The 18,697-nt window shown below is 41.6% G+C and overlaps 1 protein-coding gene across 6 annotated transcripts in view; it reads right to left on the reverse strand.

Annotated features, from left to right (window-relative positions):
- FAM114A1 (family with sequence similarity 114 member A1) overlaps positions 1-18,697 on the reverse strand; it is a 114,298-nt gene that overhangs the window by 27,049 nt on the left and 68,552 nt on the right. For 2 of the 6 annotated variants that reach the window (XM_042936619.1, XM_042936620.1), the window contains exons 4-6: positions 12,860-12,973; positions 12,634-12,737; positions 9,743-9,877 (exon numbers count right to left, since the gene is read on the reverse strand). In XM_042936619.1, the coding sequence (XP_042792553.1) occupies positions 9,743-9,877; positions 12,634-12,737; positions 12,860-12,973 (353 nt within the window). Of the gene's footprint in view, positions 1-9,742; positions 9,878-12,633; positions 12,738-12,859; positions 12,974-18,697 lie in introns of those variants that run through there. The other 4 variants (XM_042936621.1, XM_042936623.1, XM_042936622.1 and 1 more) reach the window with 4 other exon arrangements.

Consider the following 18,697-nt stretch of genomic DNA (forward strand, 5'->3'; position numbering starts at 1 on the left):
GAATTTCTAACACAATGATTCTTTGATTGATCCTACTGACAATTTTTACATAATATTCCACTTTGAGTTTTCCATGTTCATTATATACATGAAAAGACAAAGCAAAAATTCTATGCCTGGGAACAGGATTGGAAAGAAGCACATCAGAAGCTGAACCGTGGTTTCCGCTGAAGTGTTTTCCGTGTGTGACTAATTTTCTTATTTTCTAAAATATCCAGATTATCTATAACGAGCAAATCGATGCACACCAGGAAAGTCTAATCTATTGTGATAGGGTTCACTGCAACTTCGGCACCCAGGCAGACCTCAAGGCAGTCATAAGCTGGTCTGCTTTGATCTGAGTTGCATTATTTTAAAAAATTTTATGTGGGTGGCTATTAACCATCTTTGATGAACAATATTAATAAAATATAAACTCATAACGTATTTCTCATCAGATACTAAGTATAAAGAAGAATATTAGCTTATTGATGCTGGATAAGTAGGACTGTGAATGGAGTTCCTCTCCATGTTGATCATTTCTCTCCAGTTATTTTTTTTGTTGATTAAATAAAGAGAGCAAAGTGAACACCGAGTCCCCCAGTCACTGCCAATTTCCTGCACTTGCTTTCTGTGATTCTAAGCATCTTTTATTTGATTCCTCATTAAGTTTACTGGGCATTACGTTTATAGGGTTCTTTAGTATCTATGGAGAGCACCATAAACACAGTGGCCACCACAAATTCACAAGGGAAAGATCATGGAAGAACAGACTGTGGTTTTTAATGTGCATCAATAAAACAATCGACCCCATTTCTCCTTTTGGGTTCTTGAGGCGCTTAGCCAAAAACTCACTGGGCTGCAGACAGAATTCTCCCCTCTATCTGTCTTTAACATTAATATGTACAAGCTCTGAATTTTAAATTTTCAAAACAATCTCATCAAATTACCACTGGGGATTTAAAAAAATTTTTTTAATGTTTATTTATTTTGAGAGAGAGAGAGAGAGAGACAGAGTATGAGTGGAAGAGGGGCAGAGGGAGAGCCCACAGATTCTGAAGTGGGCTTCAGGCTCTGAGTTGTCAGCACAGAGCCCGATGCGGGGCTCAAACTCATGGACTGTGAGATCATGACCTGAGCTGAAGTCGGACGCTCAACCGACTGAGCCACCCAGGCGCCCTGAAATTCTCCATTTTAGAGGTATGTGAATTTCAGCCAAAGAAGCATAGTTAGCCAGTTTCTGGACTCGGTCACATTTCCCCCACATTATCACCTTCTTAACTAGAATGGAATTTATATCTATACATATATACTTATATATAGACACATATATAGGCTTATATGTAGGTACATGTGTATATATAATATATAGTATGTACGTATGTATCTATATAAATTTTATATATAAGTCCTGTGGCAACAATATTCCTACATGCTAACCAAACACCCTTTCTATCCTAGACACATAGCTGAAGTATATTTCTCAGCCCCTTGAGTTGAATTAAGTAGACTCTGTGGAAGTTGTGGCCAAAGGAATGAGGGTAAAGTGACGTATATCACTTCCAGGGAGAAGTCCTAAAGTGTCCTACCTACCTGGCCCTCCCATATTCCTTCCCCTTCTATGAGGCTGGAAGTAAAGATTTTAGGACGGCAGATCCACAAGATATGGACTCAGAAAAGAGCTATCTAGAGAGTCCCTGAACAGGGACATTCACGCTGCAGGAGCGAAAGTTAGATTTTTTTGCTCTTAGCCACATCGATCCTTGGGGGTTGGTGTTTTAGTCTCATTTTCATTTTGCAATATCTGGTATTAATTATCTGATTAGTACAAATGTATTTTCTTTTGCAGGATCGGTAGGCTGGTGGTTTAGATGATCCTGCCAAGTCCTGACCTGAGCTATAATATCAGAGTGGTTATATGAAGGTTACTCTGGAAGAGACCAGAGGAAATAGCTTAAAACAAAAGCTTTTCAGGAACTGCCACTAACATGATGTCAGTGATGGCTCCTTAGTGGCTTCCTAGTGTTGAGCCAGGAGAAAGTATGTTTGTCCTGCCTATGAAATTTATGAAATCTGGGGCTGTATCAGCTGCTCCTGATTTCAGGAAGGCAGAGACAGACCTGGCGTATCTGCCTGTCACGGAGGAAGGGACCAGGAGCATGTCCGCACTGCGGAGCATGAACTGGGCATGTGCCATCTGAAAAAGCAAGTTCACTATTAGGATTTTATACTTGGAAAAGAAAATAAATACTACTTTTAACTTCTTTACTATAGGTAAGCAAAACAGATTAAATTCTTTTTTTTTTTTTTAAGTAAGCTCTACGTTCAACATGGGTCTTAAACCCATGACCTCAAGATCAAGAGTCACATGCCATAACGACTGTACAAGCCAGGTGCCACAGATTCAATTCTTCATATTGTATTTCCCAAGGAGGGTTGGAAAACTTTAAAACTTGAAGTGTGAGAAGAGAGGCCCATCCTTGCACATAGTAAGAGGACTATAAATTAAAACTCCAAGGAGATGCCATTTCCACCTATTATATTGACACAGAGTAATACAACAACAATAACTACCGTTCCTGAGTGTTTGCTAAGAGTCCAGTACTCTTCCAACTCATTGAATCTTTACGTCAAAGCTATCAGTAGGTATTGATGTTGCACCCAGTGCACAGGCGAGTAAACCAGGGCACAGAAGAATTAAGTAACCTGCTCAAGGTCATGTGGCTAGAAAGTAGTAGAGCTGGAATACATACAATGATGCTTTCAACCGAATGCTTGTGTCCCCCCAAAATTCAGTTTTTAAGTTTATTTATTTATTTTTGAGAGAGAGAGAGAAAGCGTGCGTGTGTGCAAAAGCACACAGTCGGGGAGGGGCAGAGAGAGAGAGAGAGGGAGACACAGAATCTGAAGAAGGCTCCAGGCTCCAAGCTGTCAGGGCAGAGACTGACATGGGGCTCAAACTCACAGGGCTGTAAGATCATGACCTGAGCTGAAGTTGGACACGACCAGCTGAGCCACCCCGGTGCCCCGCTCCCCAAATTCATAGGTTGAGACCTAATCCCCAATGTGATGGTATTTGGAAGTAGGGCCTTTGGGAGGGGATTAGGTCGTGAGGGTGGAGCCCTCATGAATAGGATTAGTGTCCTTATAAAAGAGCCCCCACAGGGCTTCTTGCCCCTTCTACCATGTGAAGACACAGTGAGAAGACGAGAAGATGGCTATCTATGAACCAGGAATGGGCCATCACCAGACACTGAAATCTGCCAGCACCTTGATCTTGGGCTTCCCAGCCTCCTGAACTATGAGAAATCAATGTTTGTAGCTTATAAGAAACCTAGTCTTATATTTTGTTGTAGCAGCCTGTGTGGACTAAGACAAATGGCAAAAATGTAATAATCTTCAAGAAATTATTAAGTGATTAAAAAGCAAGGTACAGGGAGGTTCCGGAAGATGGCGGCGTAGGAGGACGCGGGGCTCACAGCGCGTCCTGCCGATCACTTAGATTCCACCTACACCTGCCTAAAGAACCCAGAAAACCGCCAGAGGATTAGCAGAAGGGAGTCTCCGGAGTCAAGCGCAGACGAGAGGCCCACGGAAGAGGGTAGGAAGGGCGGCGAGGTGGTGCGCGCTCCACGGACTGGCGGGAGGGAGCCGGGGCGGAGGGGCGGCTCGCCGGCCAAGCAGAGCCCCCGAGTCTGGCTGGCAAAAGCGGAGGGGCCGGACAGACTGTGTTCTGACAGCAAGCGCGACTTAGCGTCTGGGAGGTCATAAGTTAACAGCTCTGCTCGGAAAGCGGGAAGGCTGGAGGACAAAGGGAGGGAGAGCTGCTGAGCCCCCGGACGGCAGAGCTCAGCTTGGCGGGGAACAAAGGCGCCAGCGCCATCTCCCCCGCCCATCCCCCAGCCAAAATCCCAAAGGGAACCAGTTCCTGCCAGAGAACTTGCTCACTCCGCGCAAACACCCAACTCTGTGCTTCTGCGGAGCCAAACCTCCGGCAGCGGATCTGACTCCCTCCCGCTGCCACAGGGCTCCTCCTGAAGTGGATCACCTAAGGAGAAGCGAGCTAAGCCTGCCCCTCCAGCCCCCGTGCACCTTGCCTACCCACCCCAGCCAATACGCCAGATCCCCAGCAACACAAGCCTGGCAGTGTGCAAGTAGCCCAGACGGGACACGCCACCCCACAGTGAATCCCGCCCCTAGGAGAGGGGAAGAGAAGGCACACACCAGTCTGACTGTGGCCCCAGCAGTGGGCTGGGGGCAGACATCGGGTGGGACTGCGGCCCCGCCCACTAACTCCAGTTATACACCACAGCACAGGGGAAGTGCACTGCAGGTCCTCACCACGCCAGGGACTCTCCAAAATGACCAAACGGAAGAATTCCCCTCAGAAGAATCTCCAGGAAATAACAACAGCTAATGAACTGATCAAAAAGGATTTAAATAATATAACAGAAAGTGAATTTAGAATAATAGTCATAAAATTAATCGCTGGGCTTGAAAACAGTATACAGGACAGCAGAGAATCTCTTGCCACAAAGATCGAGGGACTAAGGAACAGTCACGAGGAGTTGAAAAACGCTTTAAACGAATTGCAAAACAAAATGGAATCCACGATGGCTCGGCTTGAAGAGGCAGAGGAGAGAATAGGTGAACTAGAAGATAAAGTTATGGAGAAAGAGGAAGCTGAAAGAAAGAGAGATAAAAAAATCCAGGAGTATGAGGGGAAAATTAGAGAACTAAGTGATACACTAAAAAAAAATAATATACGCATAATTGGTATCCCAGAGGAGGAAGAGAGAGGGAAGGGTGCTGAAGGGGTACTTGAACAAATTATAGCTGAGAACTTCCCTGAACTGGGGAAGGAAAAAGGCATTGAAATCCAAGAGGCACAGAGAACTCCCTTCAGACGTAACTTGAATCGATCTTCTGCACGACATATCATAGTGAAACTGGCAAAATACAAGGATAAAGAGAAAATTCTGAAAGCAGCAAGGGATAAACGTGCCCTCACATATAAAGGGAGACCTATAAGACTCGTGACTGATCTCTCCTTTGAAACTTGGCAGGCCAGAAAGGCTTGGCACGATATCTACAGTGTGCTAAACAGAAAAAATATGCAGCCGAGAATCCTTTATCCAGCAAGTCTGTCATTTAGAATAGAAGGAGAGATAAAGGTCTTCCCAAACAAACAAAAACTGAAGGAATTTGTCACCACGAAACCAGCCCTACAAGAGATCCTAAGGGGGATCCTGTGAGACAAAGTACCAGAGACATCACTACAAGCATAAAACATACAGACATCACAATGACTCTAAACCCATATCTTTCTATAATAACACTGAATGTAAATGGATTAAATGCGCCAACTAAAAGACATAGGGTATCAGAATGGATAAAAAAGCAAGACCCATCTATTTGCTGTCTACAAGAGACTCATTTTAGATCTGAGGACACCTTTAGATTGAGAGTGAGGGGATGGAGAACTATTTATCATGCTCCTGGAAGCCAAAAGAAAGCTGGAGTAGCCATACTTATATCAGACAAACTAGACTTTAAATTAAAGGCTGTAACAAGAGATGAAGAAGGGCATTATATAATAATCACAGGGTCTATCCACCAGGAAGAGCTAACTATTATAAATGTCTATGCGCCAAATACCCGAGCCCCCAGATATATAAAACAATTACTCATAAACATAAGCAACCTTATTGATAAGAATGTGGTCATTGCAGGGGACTTTAACACCCCACTTACAGAAATGGATAGATCATCTAGACACACAGTCAATAAAGAAACAAGGGCCCTGAATGATACATTGGATCAGATGGACTTGACAGATATATTTAGAACTCTGCATCCCAAAGCAACAGAATATACTTTCTTCTCGAGTGCACATGGAACATTCTCCAAGATAGATCATATACTGGGTCACAAAACAGCCCTTCATAAGTTTACAAGAATTGAAATTATACCATGCATACTTTCAGACCACAATGCTATGAAGCTTGAAATCAACCACAGGAAAAAGTCTGGAAAACCTCCAAAAGCATGGAGGTTAAAGAACACCCTACTAAAGAATGAGTGGGTCAACCAGGCAATTCGAGAAGAAATTAAAACATATATGGAAACAAACGAAAATGAAAATACAACAATCCAAACGCTTTGGGATGCAGCGAAGGCAGTCCTGAGAGGAAAATACATTGCAATCCAGGCCTATCTCAAGAAACAAGAAAAATCCCAAATACAAAATCTAACGGCACACCTAAAGGAAATAGAAGCAGAACAGCAAAGGCAGCCTAAACCCAGCAGAAGAAGAGAAATAATAAAGATCAGAGCAGAAATAAATATAGAATCTAAAAAAACTGTAGAGCAGATCAACGAAACCAAGAGTTGGTTTTTTGAAAAAATAAACAAAATTGACAAACCTCTAGCCAGGCTTCTCAAAAAGAAAAGGGAGATGACCCAAATAGATAAATTCATGAATGAAAATGGAATGATTACAACCAATCCCTCAGAGATACAAACAATTATCAGGGAATACTATGAAAAATTATATGCCAGCAAATTGGACAACCTGGAAGAAATGGACAAATTTCTAAACACCCACACTCTTCCAAAACTCAATCAGGAGGAAATAGAAAGCTTGAACAGACCCATAACCAGCGAAGAAATTGAATCGGTTATCAAAAATCTCCCAACAAATAAGAGTCCAGGACCAGATGGCTTCCCAGGGGAGTTCTACCAGACATTTAAAGCAGAGATAATACCTATCCTTCTCAAGCTATTCCAAGAAATAGAAAGGGAAGGAAAACTTCCAGACTCATTCTATGAAGCCAGTATTACTTTGATTCCTAAACCAGACAGAGACCCAGTAAAAAAAGAGAACTACAGGCCAATATCCCTGATGAATATGGATGCAAAAATTCTTAATAAGATACTAGCAAATCGAATTCAACAGCATATAAAAAGAATTATTCACCATGATCAAGTGGGATTCATTCCTGGGATGCAGGGCTGGTTCAACATTCGCAAATCGATCAACGTGATACATCACATTAACAAAAAAAAAGAGAAGAACCATATGATCCTGTCAATCGATGCAGAAAAGGCCTTTGACAAAATCCAGCACCCTTTCTTAATAAAAACCCTTGAGAAAGTCGGGATAGAAGGAACATACTTAAAGATCATAAAGGCCATTTATGAAAAGCCCACAGCTAACATCATCCTCAACGGGGAAAAACTGAGAGCTTTTTCCCTGAGATCAGGAACACGACAGGGATGCCCACTGTCACCGCTGCTGTTTAATATAGTGCTGGAAGTTCTAGCATCAGCAATCAGACAACAAAAGGAAATCAAAGGCATCAAAATTGGCAAAGATGAAGTCAAGCTTTCGCTTTTTGCAGATGACATGATATTATACATGGAAAATCCGATAGACTCCACCAAAAGTCTGCTAGAACTGATACATGAATTCAGCAAAGTTGCAGGATACAAAATCAATGTGCAGAAATCAGTTGCATTCTTATACACTAACAATGAAGCAACAGAAAGACAAATGAAGAAACTGATCCCATTCACAATTGCACCAAGAAGCATCAAATACCTAGGAATAAATCTAACCAAAGATGTAAAAGATCTGTATGCTGAAAACTATAGAAAGCTTATGCAGGTAATTGAAGAAGATATAAAGAAATGGAAAGACATTCCCTGCTCATGGATTGGAAGAATAAATATTGTCAAAATGTCAATACTACCCAAAGCTATCTACACATTCAATGCAATCCCAATCAAAATTGCACCAGCATTCTTCTCGAAACTAGAACAAGCAATCCTAAAATTCATATGGAACCACAAAAGGCCCCGAATAGCCAAAGTAATTTTGAAGAAGAAGACCAAAGCAGGAGGCATCACAATCCCAGACTTTAGCCTCTACTACAAAGCTGTCATCATCAAGACAGCATGGTATTGGCATAAAAACAGACACATAGACCAATGGAATAGAATAGAAACCCCAGAACTAGACCCACAAACGTATGGCCAACTCATCTTTGACAAAGCAGGAAAGAACATCCAATGGAAAAAAGACAGTCTCTTTCACAAATGGTGCTGGGAGAACTGGACAGCAACATGCAGAAGGTTGAAACTAGACCACTTTCTCACACCATTCACAAAAATAAACTCAAAATGGATAAAGGACCTGAATGTGAGACAGGAAACCATCAAAACCTTAGAGGAGAAAGCAGGAAAAGACCTCTCTGACCTCAGCCGTAGCAATCTCTTACTCGGCACATCCCCAAAGGCAAGGGAATTAAAAGCAAAAGTGAATTACTGGGACCTTATGAAGATAAAAAGCTTCTGCACAGCAAAGGAAACAACCAACAAAACTAAAAGGCAACCAACGGAATGGGAAAAGATATTTGCAAATGACACATCGGACAAAGGGCTAGTATCCAAAATCTATAAAGAGCTCATCAAACTCCACACCCGAAAAACAAATAACCCAGTGAAGAAATGGGCAGAAAACATGAATAGACACTTCTCTAAAGAAGACATCCGGATGGCCAACAGGCACATGAAAAGATGTTCAACGTCGCTCCTTATCAGGGAAATACAAATCAAAACCACACTCAGATACCACCTCACGCCAGTCAGAGTGGCCAAAATGAAGAAATCAGGAGACTATAGATGCTGGAGAGGATGTGGAGAAACAGGAACCCTCTTGCACTGTTGGTGGGAATGCAAATTGGTGCAGCCGCTCTGGAAAGCAGTGTGGAGGTTCCTCAGAAAATTAAAAATAGACCTACCCTATGACCCAGCAATAGCACTGCTAGGAATTTACCCAAGGGATACAGGAGTACTGATGCATAGGGGCACCTGTACCCCAATGTTTATAGCGGCACTCTCAACAATAGCCAAATTATGGAAAGAGCCTAAATGTCCATCAACTGATGAATGGATAAAGAAATTGTGGTTTATATACACAATGGAATACTACGTGGCAATGAGAAAAAATGAAATATGGCCTTTTGTAGCAACATGGATGGAACTGGAGAGTGTGATGCTAAGTGAAATAAGCCATACAGAGAAAGACAGATACCATATGGTTTCACTCTTATGTGGATCCTGAGAAACATAACAGAAACCCATGGGGGAGGGGAAGGAAAAAAAAAAAAAAAAAAAGAGGGTAGAGTGGGAGAGAGCCAAAGCATAAGAGACTGTTAAAAACTGAGAACAAACTGAGGGTTGATGGGGGGTGGGAGGGAGGGCAGGGTGGGAGGGAGGGCAGGGTGGGTGATGGGTATTGAGGAGGGCACCTTTTGGGATGAGCACTGGGTGTTGTATGGAAACCAATTTGACAGTAAATTTCATATATTAAAAAATAAAAAAATAAAAAATAAAAAAAAAAAAGAAAAAAAAAAAAAGAAAAAAAAAAAAAAGCAAGGTACAAATGGGTATGGTTAGCATGCTACCATTTGTCTGCAAAAGTATATATGTATCTGTATCTCTGTCTATGTCTATACCCATATCTATAGCTATATGATAATTCTGACGGAATCCATAAGAAGCTGTTAACAGCGTTTGCTTCCCATGAGGAACCCAGTGACTGGGGAACAGGTGCATTAGAAACTCAATTTTCATTCTCTACTGTCTTAGGTCATTTGAATTTAAATCACATGCTTTAAAATACCTATTAAAAAAGATAAATAAAAAGGTATTTACTTTACTGACTGAAAGAAAGGATGGCAAAAGTATATAATCCCACCTGAGATAAGGAAACGGTTCTCTCCATGAGTGTCTTGGTCCGCTTAAAGCCTGGGTCACTCTCTGCAAGGACATTCATGGTTTTCTTACCGATGAATTCCAGAGCGTCCAGACCGCCCGTTAAGACGCTTTTACCCTGCAGATGAGATAATCACATGAGATTAGCTTTTGCCTTTTGCAATTTCACAGCAGTCAGAAACTCGCAGAAGGCACTATGTGCAAATATTAAAATCAATATGAAGTCACAATTTTTTCTCATCAGGGATTTAACATCCTTTTAATGCTGTTTTCTTTTCCTTGGAAGGGCATATGGCATATAATTTGTAGGGCATACAATATTATTTAAAAAGGACACTTAGGAAAAACCAAAGCATATTTGGGATTAATTTTTACTGGCTCTATGTGTATGAATAGAATATGTATCTAAGACATGAAATTAATAGGTGATCCCATTACTGTTTTTGTTTGAAAGAATGTTAACCAGAGTAACAGAGTTGTTTGGAGCAGTCTATTAAAATGTCAAATACTCTTGCCAATTTAGCAAATTCTTTAATCTAGGGCCTTGGAGTATGGGACCCTCAGGCTGTTTCAGATGGCCCTTGCATACTTTCAGAAACTAGCATTAACTGCCTATAATTAGTATATCCATGAAATAAGGTTGATTTCCATATACGGCTGCCTTTAGAAACTGTTCCATCAGGGGGTGGGAGGGGGAGAGGGTGGGTGATGGGTATTGAGGAGGGCACCTTTTGGGATAAGCACTGGGTGTTGTATGGAAACCAGTTTGACAATAAATTTCATATATTGGAAAAAAAAAAGAAACTGTTCCATCATACAATGATCCTGCAAATCCTCTTGTCAGCCATTGTTTTCCTTAAAAAAGAAAGATTAAAACAACCAAGATTTACTCACATAAACTGTTCATATAAATAGAACTGCTTACATTTCTTTACAGCTTCTGTTCAACTACACAACTGCAATTATACTATGCACACATCTGTGTTTTTTCTGCCTTACATGAACTATACACATTATATTTTATTAAGATATTATTGCCTGTGTACATTTTCCAATCTTCATAATTATTGCTTCATTAGCAATATTAGGCTTCGCTGAGTTAATATACTTTAGTAGGCATTTCCATCTTGGACATTTAGACGCTGTTTTCAGATTTGGGGGCCATTCAGTATGCACATCAGAAAACAGATTTTAACACACGTATATTGTGGAAGGACTATGGGATATCACAATTCATACTTTTGCATGATTTGATTTATGTCTTTTAATATTCTACGAGGGATTATTCAGTAGAGAATAAAATGGGAGAAAGAAGGACATGGAGACTTTGATTAAAGGCAAAGCTGGTGGGAGTGTCTGGAACTTGGGAAAAGAAAGTACCAGAAGGTAGGAGAGAACACAGAAAGGAATTGAGGGTGCTGAAGACAAACTCAGAGTGCCCTGTGCTGTCACTCAGGGAGACGATGAACTCATTTCTTATAACCAGGGATATGAAAGAGCTCCGCCCCATCCCCAACCTGACCCCCTCCACATGTAGGCATACTGGACATGTGTTGCTGTTTGACTCCTAAAACACATTTCCTGCTTCTCATTCAGCCTACTTAGTCTAGAGGGCCTTGAGTTGCAAGGAGGAGAGCACGCATTTTCTAATTCTGGCATGCTCTGACCCCAAAGTCCGGTAAGACGACTTCACATGTGTGTCTACGGCTTCCTCTTCTTCCCACATTGCACTGTACTCGCCTTTGAGTTGGCTGTGTCTTCCAGGATGTTGTGCCCTCTTGTTTGTCCACATATGCCCAGCATCTAGCATAGTTCCTGGCACATAGTGAGGGCTGATTACCTTTTTTTCTTTTAAGTTTTTTTTAATGTTTATTTTTGAGAGAGACAGAGCGTGAGCAAGGGAGGGGCAGAGAGAGAGAGAGAGAGAGAGAGGGAGAGAGAGAGAGGGAGAGAGAGATAGAGAGAGAGAATCCCAAGCAGGCTCCAGATTCTGAGCTGTCAGCACAGAGCCTGACACAGGGATCGAACTCACCAACGGTGAGATCATGACCTGAGCCAAAGTCAGACGCTTAACCGACTGAGCCACCCAGGTGCCCCCACCTTTTTGTTTTTTAAATGAATGAATGAATAAATTGGACATCAACTATACTTCTAGAAAAAGTAGTTGGTTGGTTTTTACACAGCAGAAAAGAAACCTTTTCTTCCTGACACTGAAGACCGGCTAGCTGTATCATCTCATCTGGGGTGCCTCCCCGCTTTTTCATTATTCATCAGTGTTTTGCTGCCAGTAATAAGCTTCTTGAAGAGGCAGACAGGGATCTGGGGCAGGGGATAAACTTAGGGTTATTTAAGGAATGGGGAGAGTAGGAATGGGAGGTTAAGATGGGGGAAGAATGTTGGTCTTAGTTATCTGGAAACACTTCAGAAACATCTCGGGATGTTGTTTCCAATTCCTTACCAGCATTTGTTTTGTTTTTTTTTTGTATCTGAATGGCTTTATAATCTTCAAATTGAAGATTAAGAAACATAGACCATCGAAGAAAACCAGCTGTCTCAGCTCTAAGAAAGAGCCCTCTCTCCTCCCCAGCCGGAGGCTGTCCTTGCAGCTGTTGGAAAGGACACTGTTACAGCAGACTGAAAACGTTCCTTCTGAGCAGTCCTTTCTTTTAAACATAAAATGTATTTCATTTGCTCTTATTATTTTGGTGCCAAGGTTACGCCTACTCTGTAGGAGAAAGCATAACAAAACCATAGTCCAAAGTTATGAGCAAGACCATCTTTTCTCTGATGTATCTAGGTCACGGGTAAACACAGATATCAAAAGAAGGCGCTGGGAGAGACCAGGGAAATCAGAGGAAGCAGCTAACCACTTACTGTGTTTTGAACCACATTGGTGATGGCGGACAGCATGCCCCGAGACCCGGATGAGGGAGAAGTGGGTGGGCTTTCTGTGGGACTCTGATCTGTGGCCACATCTGCTAGTAAGGAGAGAAACATCCTCTTAGAGTTCAGTCTACTGATCCGAACTTAGAAATCTATTTGCGCACATAGTGCGATACGGCTGAAGTCCAAGAAGCCCCCAGATAAACAGATCGCTCACTTTGAGGGACTCCACTTTCGGTATCAGGTTGGGCCCCTTCAGAAGAGCTGGAGTTTACACCATGAATCCGTAGTGTGGCTCCTGCTTTTTCCTTGACTGCTGTCAATCCATGACCTGCCAGGAAATAAAAATACCGTTCCCAATACAATAGAAACCCACGGTCTGCAATTCGATAGCTCATGTTCCAGAGCTGTTGTAAGCTGTAGGCGTATACCCCGGTTGTAAGAGCATGTAGTGGTTAACAGCATGGACTTTGCAATCCCTCTCATTTGTTTCTCAGACGGTCTGCTTAGCAACCTGGGATTCCAAATCCAAGATATCTGTGAATAGGATCCCTGTCTTTTCCTCTTTACTCTTTTCTAAACTCCTCAAAACAGGCATGCATCATTCAGTTTTGAATTCCTTGCAGGCCTAGCCCAGTCACAGACACTCAATTAATAGTCACCGAACTGAAATCGGGTGAGGCCCAGCATGCTCTTTCAAAGTGTTAGTCATTCTTTCAGTGCGGAGAGTGCAAGGTCTGGAGCTGACATGTCAAAATCAAAAGTCCAATCAGTGAGCAAACCAGGAAGAGCACCCAGTGGCTCTGCCCGTTGTCCTAAGCAGTAACGGTCCGCATGCAAGCTCCTACAGTCGTCGGCCAGGCTGAAGGACACTGGCTTTACGCCATCTGAGCAGGGCCAAGATGCCTATAGTCTCCAGAGCCCAGCACAGTGGGTGTTCAATAACTATTTGGTAAACACAGAGCTGGCCTCTTCATCCAAGCACTGTGTGCCACACACACAAACAACCCCTGGCCTGACAGAGAAATAGTCTTGGCTACATTTTATTCTGGAGCAATTAATTTTTCTCCTTAGAGGCCCCCATGATGAACCACAGCTTTTCTCAAGTTCCCACTGAACACAAAAATTAATGGTCTACTGACTGTCCTAAAATGGCTTTTTGAGTTCTTTTGGAGAAACAGCCTGGGATGCCACTGTCCCAGCACTCACCTCCCCCTTAGCATCGCAGGAAGAAAGGGAAAACGATTTCACCAGGGACCCAGGCAACATCAGGTTGCTAAAACCAAAGGCAGCAGCAATATTAATATGTGGGGGAAAAAAAATCCCAAGTCATGGCAGGATTTGAGAGCCAAAGAGAACCACCTAGTCTTAGAAAGCACCATTAAAATGACCCACTGTCCATCTCCTGAATAAGAGAAAGACACAGATGACTCCCAAACCCAAATAGTAGTGTTTTATCAGTTGTAACTTTATTTATCAGAGTGATCTTAACATAATCAGGGCACTAATATTTACCAGAGGACTAATTACATCCAGTGGAAACCACCTGTCATTATACACTATCTAGAAAACAGGGAAACTTAAATAACATTATTTACAATGTTTAAAACATTAATTTCACAAGAAACATATGTCTATATTCATGCGCAGCTCATTAGATACAGTTCAAATTCATTATCAAGTTACTTGGAACAAACATGACCTATAACTGCTAAAACTAAGGCTTGAACTCATTCTCTTTAGCTTCTGGTAAATTCCAAGCATTTCAATGGAAATTTATTGAAGTTTCAGTCACACCTTCAAGTTACAAGATACCATCTAGCCTATTTACGTATGAGTCCATATTACTTGCCATATTTTAAAAACACACATATTTTCCAAAAGGAAAGAATATACATACAAATCTCAAATAGGATTCTCATTGAGATTTCTGAGGGCTAACATAAAGGCATAACTGAGTTGGAGAAGACAGGGAGGAGTCTGCTACATTTTCTTTGAGAAAGCCATATAAGAAAGATGATTCCACATCCTTCCTCGAGAACATGCAGGATTTAATGGACCACACTGTCATTATCTCCTATTTCACCTTTTATACCCCTTTCACGTGAGGACCATCTCTGATTCTTTTCCTAGGGAAGAACAGCTTCTCACCATCTCAGAACATACATGATTAGGGGTATGTCCGCATAAATTGCCTCTAGAAAAGTTACTTTGTTTCTGGAAGGAAATACCATTTTTGTGTTCAGATAAATGGGATGTGTCTGTTTAATACACATGACACTACGTTGCTACTCCAGCTACTCATACACACACACACACACACACACCTATACACCCACACTCATGTACACACACACACCTACACACACACACACCTATACACCCACACTCACTCACACACCCACATACCTAAACACCCACACACCCACACCTATGCACACACTCACTTACACACACACACACACCCATCCATACCCCCCCGCCCAATACTGCCCACAGCTTTCCTTTGTATAATTGATATACAAAGAATTGCACATATTTAAGTTTGTCCCAATTATATTTTCTGATAAACAATTCTTTCTGAATTCTTTTGTTAGTGAAAGTACATCATTAGTGCATTCTACTAAAATCAGAAAGCTATGGTTCTTCACAGATAAGGTTTAATGATGCCACACCCTACTTTGAAGAATAACTTCTAAAACTTTACTTAGTGTGACATCTAGTGCCCAGAACAAGGAAGTAATATATGGAATCATTTTTGCCTTTTGACTGTGAGTGATTCATTCTCAGAGATACTGATTAGGTTCTACCAATAGCAGAAAAACAACAACAACAACAAATACGAATAATACTATAGTGTATAATCATGGATTCCTCACACTTCATTGTGAACCCTAAGTATCCTCAAAGAAATAAAATTCCTTCAAATTCCATGGGTCTAAAGATGGAATATCCTTTACCCCTGGACTTATTGCAGCAAAAATAGGTGAATATTGCAAAGAAGATAAGAATGTTATACAATGAGGCACCTGGGTGGCTCAGCCAGTGGAGCACCCCACCTTGATTTTGGCTCAGGGAATGGTTCCAGGGTTGTAGGATCAAGTCCCGTGACTGGCTCTGGAGCTGAGCATGGAGACTGCTTAATATTTTCTCTCTCTCCTTCTGCCCCTCTCCCCTGCTCTCTCTCTCTCTCTCTAATAAAAAATAAATAAATAAATGAAAAATAAAATAATGTTGTACATATGCTGTGATATGGTATCATTTTAAAGCAAATGTTAAATGATTGGCTGGTGTTTAATTTCTCACCTATACCCTAGTGGTAAACATCTTAAACTTAGGAGTCTGGAGTCTTGTGGAGAATTTTGGTTCCATCATTTATTAGTTGTGTGATCTACATGAGTTACTTAACCTCTGAGTCTCTACTGTTGTGTCTTCTTTGAAAGGGGGATTGTAACATCTATCTCCCAGGGTTCTATAAAATCACCAAGGAGAAATACATGATACCCTTGGTATCGGCCAACATTTTTTGAACACTTACTATGTCCCAGGCACTGGACTAGTTATTTCTAGTAAAGTAAATTATCTCATTTAATCTTCTGACTATGAGATAAGGGATACTATTATGCCTGTTTCACAATGGAGAAAACTGAGATATTGGTGACATGAAATAATTTGCCCATGGTCCCAAACTTGCAGAGGCAGGTTTTGAACCCAGCCCTAACTCTAGAATTTACACACTTAACCACTATGCTATATTACGAAGGTTTTATATGCCATTTACAGTGGACTAGATGTCATTTTAGTCCCATTTCTATAACTTCTTGGAAATCAGATCCTTGATTTTTTATTTTTAAAAAACTAGCTTATGCTAAAATTACTGGACTTCCCTTACTTTGACTAGACAGCAAGGCAAAGGCCACTTCTGGAGTGAAATCTTCTTCTAATTCTGCCCCTTTCAGTCAGGGGTTGGCAGGTGTGATGTTTTTAGAATCATCCCCATGCTGTGCAGGCACAGATCCTAGATGCTGTGTGGTGTTATCTTATACATGCAGTTTAATTTTTTTTCCCCTCAAAAAGCACATGATATCATCAAGCCATTATTTTGTGAGTTCTACCAAGATTAAAACCCATTAAAGCCAGGTCTCCCCTCTTTGTGGAGGAAGAAACTAATTTGTTGCCAAGAGGTAACTTAGGGAAGCAAGAGTAGTTCTCTGCAGCACCCTGGATGACTGGCTAACTCTACAAGTATTTTCTTTCTTCTTCTTTTTTTTTTTTTTTAATGTTTATTTATTTTTGAGAGACCGAGTGTGAGCCAGGAGGGGTAGAGAAAGAGGGAGACATAGGATCCGAAGTGGACTCTGCACAGACAGCAAAGAGCCCGATGTGGGGCTTGAACTCATGAACCTTGAGATTATGACCTGAGCCAAAGTCAGACACTTAACCAACTGAGCCACCCAGGTGCCCCTCCATGAGTACTTTCTACTGGTCCCATATGGTAAAGCCCATGCACGCAGGGGACCAGCTAACTCATTCAGAGGACTCCCCCTATTTTAATTTTTAATACAATGTTTCCTTCTTTTCCATTTCTTTGTTTTTAAGAAATGGATATATATAAAAGAAACTTAAAAAAAACCTCATAATTTCACTTTCCTGATATATCTCGTTGATTTTTAAAACAAAAACATTTATATGACCAAATTCAAAGAGTTTAGAATCACAGACAACAGAAGGTGGGCCAGCCTCTTTCTCCCTAGACTACTTCTGGTGACTTACTAACATAATAGACAGTAGAGTCTATGAGCTTATAAAAGCCTATGGAAATGTTTAAGACCTGAAAAAAAATGTTGCTTCTAAAAGACAGAAAGGAAAATATGCAAATTGGAAATAGAAATTAATCAATACTTACTTAAATGTATTCAAAATGTGCTATTAGGTCAATGGGTCAGCTACAGTTCAAATGAATTCAACTCTTACATAGTCATATGTAAATTATGTATTTATTTACTTTAGAAGTTTTTAATGTTTATTTTATTTTTGAGAGAGAGCGAGCGAGAGAGCGAGTACTTGAGCACAAGAGGAGGAGGGGCAGAAGGAGAGGTTGAGAGAGAGAATCCCAAGCAGGCTCCACACTGTCAGCACAGAGCCTGACGTGGAGCTCGATCCCACAAACCATGAGATCTCGACCTGAGCTGAAATCAAGAGTCAGATACTAACCTGACTGAGCCACCCAGGCGCCCCTGTAAATTATATATTTAATGAGGCATATGGCTGTGTTTCATTACATTTGCTGTGATACAAGAAGAACTTCAAAAAGGAAAAGTGCTTGGAGCCCTTGAAAGACTTTAAGTGACCCTACCTTCTTCTCTGTGCCCCTGGTCCCCCATTTCCTTCTAAAGATAACAACCCTTATTTGTTTCTTGTGATTTTTTTTCATGAAACATTTTTAAAAAGCATATACCTATGTAGAAGTGTTCCGGACCAGGCTTCTACTTCAGAATATACGGCACGTGCAGGTGGTGGTGGGGGCCGAGTGTGGTGCCCTGTGCATTATGGGGGACATCTCTGGAGAGTCATCCTGACCCTACCCCCCACCTCCTCCGCCGCTCCCTAGGGGACAAACTGAGGCCTCTGAAAAACCTGCATTGCAGTTCAGCTTCTCTGATGGCCCAGTTCTGCTTCCCAATCCTTCACTCTCCTGCAAGGCTTGATCCTGAGAGCACTTCACAGTGGAACTCCCACAGTCTAACTTCTGCCTGTGTCTCCCCCAGGCATCTGACCTACAACACTCATCTGCCTCATTCTTTTTTGTTTTTTTGTTTTTTTCAGTGTTTATTTATTTATTTTGAGAGAGACAGCACACGAGCAGAGGAATAAGAGAGAGACAGGGAGAGAGAGAATCCCAAGCAGGCTCTGTGCTGTCAGTGCAGAGCCCGACGCTGGGCTCGAACTCACGAACCGTGAGATCACGACCTGACCCAAAATTAAGACTTGGACGCTTAACCGACTGAGCCACCCAGGTGCCCCTACCTCATTCTTTTTAATGGTTGCATAGAGG

Source organism: Panthera leo, chromosome B1 (assembly GCF_018350215.1).
Source record: "Panthera leo isolate Ple1 chromosome B1, P.leo_Ple1_pat1.1, whole genome shotgun sequence".
Classification (NCBI taxonomy): domain Eukaryota; kingdom Metazoa; phylum Chordata; class Mammalia; order Carnivora; family Felidae; genus Panthera; species Panthera leo.